Genomic DNA, 10,897 nt, shown 5'->3' on the forward strand with positions numbered 1-10,897 from the left:
TAATGTTGCCTGAGTTTAAATGTACTGGGACTCAGGAGTGGAGGTCAGGGTCAACATCTGAAATAGTTCCATGGGCCTAAAGCCTCTCCACTGAGGCTGACTCACCAGGGAAAGATCTGTCTCTGACCTGGATCTGCACTCCCCACACGCTGCAGGAGCAGGGACAGCAGCCACATTCTTGCCCTGTTCTCAGGGTTTTCCTTCCCAGGAGCATTCCCCCAGCAGAGGAGCAGCAGGAGCAGTTTCCCACGCGAGCACTGGTGTGATCACATCACACAGGACTCTGCACACCCTGACCACACATCACAATTGCTTTCAGGACTGCAAACACAGCTCCCACTTCAACACTGCTGTCAGCAACAACCAAGAGGTGACCATCACAACAAGAACGAATTCCAGGAAATAATTTCTCTGTGGAAACAAGAGGAAATCTTGTAAAAAATATGTGTTATTTACCAACTAACTTTTCCTTTGTACAAAATCTCCTCAGCTTAGAACAGCTACAGAAGCTCAAGAACTGAAGAAAGAACTGAATCTTCTGACATTGAAACTGCAGCCTAACAGGTAAGTGATTAATTCAGCTGGGATATGTGGTTATGATGGATTAATATCAAAATAAGCTGTGGGTACTGAAATAGAAAAAGGAGCCTGTTGGTTCACTGTGTTTGTGTGAACAACAAACTTAACCACGAGACACTGAAGCCTGTGTTGGTTTTGACATCACAGATTCAGGAAATTACATCTCTTACCTCACCTGCATGACAAATGAGGCAAAATTAAGTGCTGTAAATGCTTGAAATCACAACTCTCCATTTCCATGTAAGGCTCCCAAACAGCACAGTGTGAATCCCTGTTAGTGCCTCTGCCACTGCCCTTCTCAACACTGCCAGGTGTAGAAAATGAGTAAGTTTCAGCAAATTCCTGTTTACCTTCATCCAAGTTTTACCTTCATCCAAACCATTTCCCAGATAATTAAGATTATTGGTATCAACTCCTCAGCAGTGAAACACCTGCAGTTTTGAACTTGCACTGTAGATATTTTCACCCATGAAAATCTGCAGCCATCAGAAACCAATTGTGGGTTCACTTTCTGCAATGGAAGGACCAGACAGCGGATCTCACCTGTTTGCTGGGGAAAGAGGCACACCTGGGGTGTCCTGAAGAGGTGCAGGAGCAGCTGGCAGCTCATCCTTGCCCCAGGCTGGGCATCCAGGCCCCCACAGGCTGTAGGAGATGGGAGATGCACATGAGGATCTGCCCAGGACCTCACCATTCCCAGTGTCAGGCCTGGAAATTTTCTTCCTCACAGCCCCATTTAAAATGGAAATGCAATGATTTCAGCAACAGGAATTGGCACTTGGGCCTCGAGTCATTAAAAAACAGGGAAAGAACAGCAAGATTTTGGGTAAGGAAGAGCAGGGAGCAGGCAGGAGCTGAGAGCAGCAGGGGAGGCTGCACACACTGCCCAGGGCTGGCCTGGCAGAGCCCCGGGAGCTGCAGGGAGCCCTCACTGCAGGGTACAGCACCAGGAGCTGCAGAGAGCCCTCGCTGCAGGGCACAGCACCCAGGAGCTGCAGGGAGCCCTCACTGCAGGACACAGCACCCAGGAGCTGCAGGGCACAGCACCAGGAGCTGCAGGGAGTCCTCACTGCAGGACACAGCACCAGGAGCTGCAGTGCACAGCACCAGGAGCTGCAGAGAGCCCTCACTGCAGGGCACAGCACCCAGGAGCTGCAGGGAGCCCTCACTGCAGGGCACAGCACCAGGAGCTGCAGGGCACAGCACCCAGGAGCTGCAGGACACAGCACCAGGAGCTGCAGGGAGCCCTCACTGCAGGGCACAGCACCAGGAGCTGCAGAGAGCCCTCACTGCAGGGCACAGCACCCAGGAGCTGCAGAGAGCCCTCACTGCAGGGCACAGCACCCAGGAGCTGCAGAGAGCCCTCACTGCAGGGCACAGCACCCAGGAGCTGCAGGGCACAGCACCAGGAGCTGCAGGGAGCCCTCACTGCAGGGCACAGCACCAGGAGCTGCAGAGAGCCCTCACTGCAGGGCACAGCACCAGGAGCTGCAGGGCACAGCACCAGGAGCTGCAGGGCACAGCACCCAGGAGATGCAGGGAGCCCTCACTGCAGGGCACAGCACCCAGGAGCTTCAGAGAGCCCTCACTGCAGGGTACAGCACCCAGGAGCTGCAGGGAGCCCTCACTGCAGGGCACAGCACCAGGAGCTGCAGGGCACAGCACCCAGGAGCTGCAGGGCACAGCACCAGGAGCTTCAGAGAGCCCTCACTGCAGGGCACAGCACCAGGAGCTGCAGGGCACAGCACCAGGAGCTGCAGGGCACAGCACCAGGAGCTGCAGGGCACAGCACCAGGAGCTGCAGGGCACAGCACCCAGGAGCTGCAGAGAGCCCTCACTGCAGGGCACAGCACCAGGAGCTGCAGGGCACAGCACCCAGGAGCTGCAGGGCACAGCACCAGGAGCTGCAGGGCACAGAACCAGGAGCTGCAGGGCACAGCACCAGGAGCTGCAGGGCACAGCACCAGGAGCTGCAGGGTACAGCACCAGGAGCTGCAGGGCACAGCACCCAGGAGCTGCAGGGCACAGCACCAGGAGCTGCAGGGCACAGCACCCAGGAGCTGCAGGGCACAGCACCAGGAGCTGCAGGGCACAGCACCCAGGAGCTGCAGGGAGCCCTCACTGCAGGACACAGCACCAGGAGCTGCAGGACACAGCACCCAGGCACTGCCAGCCCAGCCCTGACACCTCTCAGCCACTCTCAGCTCTCTCATGCTGGGTTTTTCTCCTGGAGTTGTGTTACCAGCTGCCAGCAGTGAGGCAGGGCAGGGTGCTGGACACAGCCTCCAGGGAGAAGCTCTGCTGGGCGATCAGGATGGTGACAAACGTGGCCAGGGAGTGCTGGAAGGACAGGTCACTCACCTGGAAGGACAAACGCTGCAGGGCCTCGCACAACAGCACTGAGGAATTCACTCATACAATGAACACTACATTTACACATAAGCACTTGTCCCTTTCGTACCTTTAAATGCATTCTCCAAGCATTTTATGGCAAATATTGACAGCTCTTATCTGAATTTCAACAAATTATGACTCGAAAAACCAAAATTCTGGAATAAAAAGCATAAACCTTACAAAAGCTTCAGGAAATTTTATAATTCAATAAAACCAGGTAACACTGAGACTCCTTCCTCAGCTTCAGGGCAGGAATGTCCCCATGGACACAGCTTCAACCTGTTCCCAAAGGCAAATTCCATCAAACTGAGGGTAAATATATGGAGCCAGGTATTGGATCAAATCAGTCACCCCAATCCTGCTGACTCTAAAGGGGCTATGGGAACAACACCAAGTGAGTAAGAAACAACCAAGCATAGTGCCCCTTTTACAAGTGAGGGCCCAACACCAAAACATGGTCCTTAAAACAGAGACAGTTATCAACACATCCATCAGCCTCTCAGGAAAAGGAGCTTTGCCTGCTCCTGTTGAGACTCTGCATCATCCCATCAGAGAGACAGCAAAAAAGCTGCAAAGAGAAAACCTGCTCAAGGTTTACATTAACCATGAAAATGCAAAAACTAATAAAAAAATCAATCAGGGATCTCATTAAAAGACTTAAAAATTCAACTGGACACAAGACTGAACTTGTACTTCACATTTCATGTGGAATGGAAGCCCACCTACCTTTGCAAGGAAAGCTGGTAAATAGGTGTCCCAGGTGTTGAGCAGATGCTGACCTTACATCCACGCTGCAGGTCAGTGGCTGAGGCCCCAGACATGGTTTGAAGAGCAGCACAGAGCTCTCACATCACCCAGCCCAGCCGAGAGGAGCAGCTCGCTGCCAGCTCTGCACACAGGCTCCCAGTGCCACCCATCCTGCCAGGGGCAGCAGCACTCACAGAACCCTTGCAAGCAATAAATATTTAGGTCAAAGCAGAGCACTGCTTGGCAGCAGAACCGGTGTTTCCTTACTCAAGGTGGGTGTTTATGTGCAGTGTGATGGTGAACAATGGGAAAACCTCTCCTGCAGCAGCCCCAGGGACAGAGGTGTGTGAGGCACTTCTCCTCAGCTCCCTGCTACTGTGGCAGCCACTGCAGGACCCTTCCCTCTGACAGCCATCAGGAGGGAGACGAGCCACAAAATCAACTGGCACTAGAGAATTTGATTTCAGAGATCCTATACAGTGTAATGTGAGATTTGGGGCATGATTCAGGGTTATGTAACACTTTAAGAAACAGCAGACTTGACTCACCCCAGTGCAAGTTATTTTCTCTCTGTTCCAGAGTGAAACTTGTTTGGCTGCATTTAGATGTTCCCTTTTGTGCTCTTACAAAACTGCTTCCTCTCAGCTGCTCTGCCCTGCCAAGGATGCACCACACTCCAGAGAATCACAGCCTGCTTTGGGCTGGAAGGAGCTTTAAAGGTCATCCTGTTCCACCCTCTGCCATGGGCAGGACACCTTCCACTGTCCCAGGTTGATCCAAGCCTTGTCCAGCCTGGCCTTGGGCACTTCCAGGGATCCAGGGACAGCCCCAGCTGGTCTGGGCACCCTGTGCCAGGGCCTGCCCACCCTCCCAGGGAAGAATGCCTTCCTCATATCCAATGTAAACCTAGTCTCTATCAGTTTAAAGCCATTCTCCCAATAAAAAACTCTTAATACTTTTAAAAACCAGAATTTTCAAAAATCTATACAGACAAAATCCATTACCTATAAATTACACATTTAATTAATGAAACACCCATTGTAACAGGGGGCAGTGACCTAATGCAGAACCTTCCCTCATTTCCAGACTTCAAACAAGGGAAGATCATCCTGAGCTGCTCAGTCTGAAACAGCACAGCAGCAGATTCCAAATTATTGCCTGACAGTGAGTGCCTGCAGCTCCTTCCTCCCTCCCTCCTGCTGCCCTACCCTGCTGGCTGGACAGAGTAACTCAGAGTGCTGGACTCAATACGCTTGAAAAATGAAAATGATTGCAAAAACAGGACACAGAACCCAAAGGTGAAGGGAAATGTCTGCAGAGCCCACGGAGCCAGCACGGGCTGATCCGTACCCACGGCAGGAGGGCAGCAGGACAAGGCCATCACCAGGGTAATTAATTACAAAAAGGACAGTGCTTGATGTCACCCCTCTGCTCTGACAGCCAGTGCAACAGCAAAGACAGAAATCCAGGGAGTGTTCCACTCTGAGACGGTGCTTGCACCAGAAACAATGCTGAAGGAGTGGTCAAGAGATAGAATTTTTTTAAAAAGTGAAAGAATTATTTAAAAAGAGGAAGTTTAGGGAAGATAACTGTTCCAGGCACACAAAACCAAACACACCCCTCCCTCACTGACACACTCAGAAGACACTGCAGAGGAGAGCAGAGCACAGCAATCCACAGAGGGTGCATCTCTAAATGTGAGCATTTGTGAATTGTAATTTATTATTGCTTCAAACTGACTGAGAGAAACAGCTGGGCTTACAGCAGGCTAGAAAGGAGCTGAAAATGTTTCTGTGAACATGCAGTGGGGCTGAGTGTTTTGAATGTAGCACGAAGACCAACATAAATGTAATGTTATTACCTTAAATATAGCTGTTTCAAAATGTATACATAAATTCTATTAACAGTTTTCAGGAATTTCTAACTCCACTTGACAAAAAAAAGCTGCTTCCAAACAAGTTCTGCGTATCATATCTTTAACAAATTATTTAATACCTTGTATTATTGCTAGACACTCTTTTGTTATTGTAGAGTAATGTTAACAAAACTTGTTATTTTTATTATGTTACCGAACTTTAGCTTCTAAGCAGAAGAAATTAACATAGAGCTCAGACATTTGTGTAGTTCTTCTATATTTCCCACTCCTTTTTCCCAGTGTTTCTGATTAAATGCTACTGCTGCCAGGTGTCTGTAAATCTATTAAAATATTATTACTGCAAAATACTTTCCTGCTCCCTGTGAAATGAAACCACAAATCTAAACTATGCAGCCCCCAACTAGGGACACAAACCAGGAAGGAAAACAGCAACTGGGGCAGTTTGTGAGTATCGCAAGATGTGGATTTGCATCTGAGAGGTTCCCACTCCTCTTTTACAAAGTAAAAGCCAAAAATACGGCATACGGGAACCGAATTCTTTTTTAACTTAAAAATCAAGGAACTGAAAAATCAAGGATAAAACTTCACAAACTCAAACATGCTTGTGCCTCTCCCCGCATCAAAGGAAATCTTTACAGAGCGCTGCAGCTGCGGCAGGTGAGGTTTTGCAGCTTTTCCATCCAGCGCTGCCGGTACCGCAGCCGAGCAGCCCCAGGAGCGAACACGGAGCCCCAGAAGCGAACACGGAGCCCCAGCCAAGGCAGCGGGATCCGGTACTGCAGGGCTGAACCCAGAGCTGATCCCTGCGGGCAGAGCGGGATCTGATGCTGCAGGGCTGAACCCAGAGCTGATCCCTGCGGGCAGAGCAGCCCCTGGACTGCCCCAGAGGGGAGCGGGCTCAGCCCCTGCTCCCCGCAGCACAGACCCGCACAGCCCTGGGACCGAGCATCCCCGGGACCGCACAGCCCCGGGACCGCACAGCCTCAGGAGACCGAACATCCCCCGAGACCGCACAGCCCCGGGACCGAACATCCCCCGGCACCGCACAGCCCCGGGACCGAGCATCCCCCGGGACCGAGCATCCCTGGGACCGAACAGCCCTGGGACTGAACATCCCCCAGGACCGAACAGCCCCAGGAGACCGAACATCCCTGGGACCCAACATCCCCCGGGACCGAGCAGCCTCAGGAAACCCAACACCCCCCGGGCACAGAACATCCCCGGGCACAGAACATCCCCGGGCACAGAACATCCCCGGGCACAGAACATCCCCGGGCACAGAACATCCCCGGGCACAGAACATGCCCCGGGACCGCACATCCCGTGGGCACAGAGCATCCCCCGGGACCGCACACCCCAGCCGAGGCTGCGATCTGCCCCGCCCGGCACCGCACGCTGCCCTGGCACGGGCAGAGCGGCTGCAGCACTGAAGCGAGGGCTGCAAAAGCCCTGGCGATTTCCACGGGATGCAAAGCATGGGGAATTTGCAGTCCAGATCTTGGGGTTTTTCTGGCTTCACAGAAAACTTACTGCAGCTTTGTCCTGACATAACTCCCCAAAATTAACTCTGCTCACGTGTCAAAGTCTGATGTTCAGTGCTGGCTCCATGAGGTCAAACATGAGCTGGATGTGGTGAGCCAAGGTGATACAACATTCCTGAGGCAAAGCTGGTGCTCTGCTCCAGACATTGCTGGAGATCTGGGAACAGGAACGTCAAGAGTCAGAGGCCACTGAGGGCTCCTCAGGTACAGCAGCACTGCGAAGGTCACCATGTGCCACACTACCTGAGATGTCACCTGATGCTGATCGAAATAGGACAACTCTGAACACAGTCTCCAGGGTCAGAAATGCCTCTGGTTCGGTCTTCCTGGTCTTCTGTCCTTCATCTTCAACTGAGCAGATATAAAAGGTTACCCAAGTAATTTTATATTTAATGGAGCCCTAGCAGGTTTCCATTGTTACAGATTTAAAAGACAATAAAAATCTTAGTAAGTTTTACTCATGACTAGACAAACCCTACTTGCCCCAGTTTTCCATTATAATTGGGACAGATACACTGGAGCATGAAACATTGTCAAAGCTACTGTGAAGTTATCCCAGCAAGAAGAGGTCACACTCCAGAAGAGCTGCAAGCAGTCACTCAGTGCTCCCAGGAGGGGAAGGGACAGGGATCACTCCCATTCCAGGCTCCAGCCCAACACGAGCATTTGCAGCCACTTGCTGCAATGGAAAACTGGGATTTGTGGTGGCTGCTGACCAACCCTAGGCACCATGGGCAGGGCAGCAGCTCAGCCTCTCTCCCAGTGACTGCCAAGCAGAGGAAAACCAAATTACAGGATGATGTGCATGGCTCCAGTCAATGTGCTGAGCTCCCAGCTCCCCAACAGTGGTGTTAGAGCATTTACCACCCATTTCTGTAGTGCTTTTCTTGTTCAGGATTATAAGGATGTCTTTGGTAATCTTCTTTAGCTGATGCCTTGCTTCATCACGCTCCTTACCCACACCACGAAGGAGAATCAGGAATTGGTTACACTCATGGCTCAAGGATTCATTCTGAAAAGAGCAGATGCAAGTGAAGCCTCTTTGCCTGTCCCTGCCATCACCTGCAGAAATCGAGGGGAAACAACCCCATTGTTTCAGTTGCACAGTCTGACAAATCCCTGCTCCCTCTACTGATAGTGCCTCTGGGAGTCAGTCAAAGGCAGGAAGCAAACTGCTAATTATTTCCTAAAATTTCATTTCTCTCTCGTTTCTACAGAAAACAGAAGCAGAAGCTAGCAGTGCATCATCTGGAATCTGCAGCTGCCACTGACTAAGAAAGCAGCTCAGAGGCAGAGGATGGTGTAAGGCTCAGGCTGGGATGCTCAGCTGCTCCTCCTGCCTCTGCCTGCTCCGAGGGATTCCCCAGGAACACTCCTGCCCATGGTGAAGAGCTGGAGGGGCTGCTGAGAGCAGCCTGTGCCCAGGGCACAGCCACACCCCTGCGGGTCCCCTGCCCCAGGGGGACGTGTCCCTGCTCTGCTCCTTCCATTGCACGGACCTGCCACATGAACCTGCTCCATTCTCCAAAGCAAAAGCCAATTTTTTCTACCTTCTAGGAAGAAATAAAGCTTTGTCAGGGATTTGGGCATCAATTGAGAGCACACCACCTCCTCTGAGTGCCCATTTCACACAGGCAGAGCCCAGATACAGTCACATAAACAACTGCATCAGCACACACCCGAGAGCTGCCCTGGCCCAGCTGGGGCCCCACCAGCTGAGAGCATTTGTTCACAACACAACAATTCAAAGCTGACTGAAAAGGCTGAAGCCTCATAACATATAAAACTCTCATTTTGTTCTTTTTTTCTTTTCTGTTTTTTTCTCCAGTGAGAGGGAATACTACAATGCAAATGAAAGCCACAGCCCAATTCAGCTCCTCCAGGAATGACAGCAACTGCACCAGCGACAGCAGGATCAGCCAAGTCATCTTCCCTTTACTCTACACATTCCTGTTCCTGGTGGGGATCACTATGAATGGCCTGGCAATGTGGGTCTTCTTTAAAATATCCAGTAAATCAAATTTCATCATCTTCCTCAAGAACATTGTCATTTCTGACTTCCTCATGATCTTGACTTTTCCATTTAAAATCCTCAGTGATGCAAAGCTGGTATCCTGGGTGCTGCGAGGGTTCGTGTGCCAGGTCACCCAGGTTGTGTTTTACTTCACCATGTACATCAGCATCCTGTTTCTTGGACTGATAACTATTGATCGCTATCAGAAAGCCACTTCCCCGTTCAGAACATCAACTCCACGGAGCCTTTTAGCTGCCAAGATCCTGTCCACAGCAATCTGGGGATCAATGTTTGCTCTCTCCTTACCCAACATGATTTTAAATAATAAGAAGAAAACACCCAAGAGTGTAAGGAAGTGTGCTCTCCTGAAATCCGAGTTTGGCTTAGTCTGGCATGAAATTGTAAACTACATTTGTCAGCTCATCTTCTGGGTTAACTTAGCAGTCATAGTGGTATCTTACATCCTCATCAGCAAGGAACTGTACAAATCCTACAAAAGGACACAATGCACAGGGAAGGCATCCAAGAAGGCTGTCAATCTCAAGGTTTTCATAATAATTGCTGTGTTCTTTATTTGTTTTGTGCCATTCCACTTTACCAGAATCCCCTACACCCTGAGCCAAACGAGAGATGTGTTTGACTGCTCTGCTCAGAGCACCCTGTTCTACCTGAAGGAGACCACGCTGTGGCTGACATCCCTCAATGCCTGCCTGGATCCATTCATATACTTTTTCCTTTGCAAGTCATTTAGGAAATCCTTGCTAGACATGCTGTGCAAGCACAGGGCAGTGTCAGGGCTCAGGGCACAGACAAAGGGGCAGAACGAGGGGGATGACACTGACGAGACGCCGCTCTAGATCTCAGGACTCCACACGTGTTTATTGAGGGTGGCAGGAGCACAAGTCCATGAAGAGCATCCAGAACTTCACTGGCTTCTTTAGAAACAGTCCTGCAGATGAAGCACGAGCACCCTGGAACCTGCAAAACCAGAAAGCTTAAATAACAGAGGAGTCCCCCTGCCCCCAACCTCCACCCTTGCCAAAAGAGGAGCTCCCCTGACCCCAACCTCCACGTCTGTCAGAACTGCTGGGAAGAAGTCTGAACTTAAAAGTGGAACTGTGAGGAAAAACTTAAAACAGAATCATGAAATGCTACAGATGATATAATGAAAATTCTGTAAAGATTTTGCAGAAATAGCTAAACTTGGGCCAGAGTAAAGCCCATGACAGGACCTGAGAAATGCAGATAAAATCCATAGGAGATGTGCTTTTTCAATACAGGGAGTTGTCACCTTGTAGGCAACTGGCAGACAAACAGAAACCTAAGCCAGATGTAGAGGAGTCATTTGTGCAGATTTTTGCTTACACTTTGCTTATCTCATTCTGTGCTTGCAGTTCCTAATCCATTGACCAGTAATTAATAGTTGTATGTCAGAGGAAATTATTTCATAATCAGGCTTATCTTGGTATTAATCAAATCTCCAAATCCTTCCCCCTACTACATAAATAAACAAAACCGTATGTTTTCACAGTGAACATTATATTAGAAAACATACAAACACTCAATTTACATAATACTGAGAAATAAATAAACAAAACCATATGTTTTCACAGCGAACATTATATTAGAAAACATACAAACACTCAATTTACATAATACTGAGATCCTGGGGAAAGACAGGCTCATGGTAACCACTGATGATTAAGGGCAGCTTTTTGCACTATATAAAATACTCAACCACTTCCC

At 50.1% G+C, this 10,897-nt stretch overlaps 1 protein-coding gene across 4 annotated transcripts; it reads left to right on the forward strand.

The window, feature by feature from the left end:
• Window positions 1-255: 255 nt before the first annotated feature.
• Window positions 256-10,026, forward strand: LOC131581556 (P2Y purinoceptor 12-like). 4 transcript variants are annotated; one of them, XM_058843998.1, is made up of 3 exons: window positions 275-370; window positions 491-564; window positions 8,966-10,026. In XM_058843998.1, the coding sequence occupies exon 3, from the start codon at window positions 8,983-8,985 to the stop codon at window positions 10,006-10,008; it is 1,026 nt and encodes a 341-aa protein (XP_058699981.1). In that variant the 5' UTR covers window positions 275-370; window positions 491-564; window positions 8,966-8,982; the 3' UTR covers window positions 10,009-10,026. The 4 variants fall into 4 exon arrangements, with proteins under 4 accessions (XP_058699978.1, XP_058699981.1, XP_058699980.1 ...); XM_058843995.1 differs by having other exon boundaries at window positions 256-564; window positions 8,355-10,026; XM_058843997.1 differs by lacking the exons at window positions 275-370; window positions 491-564 and adding an exon at window positions 5,311-5,417.
• Window positions 10,027-10,897: the final 871 nt, after the last annotated feature.

This window comes from Poecile atricapillus, chromosome 8 (genome assembly GCF_030490865.1).
Source record: "Poecile atricapillus isolate bPoeAtr1 chromosome 8, bPoeAtr1.hap1, whole genome shotgun sequence".
In the NCBI taxonomy this organism is placed as follows: Eukaryota; Metazoa; Chordata; class Aves; order Passeriformes; family Paridae; genus Poecile; species Poecile atricapillus.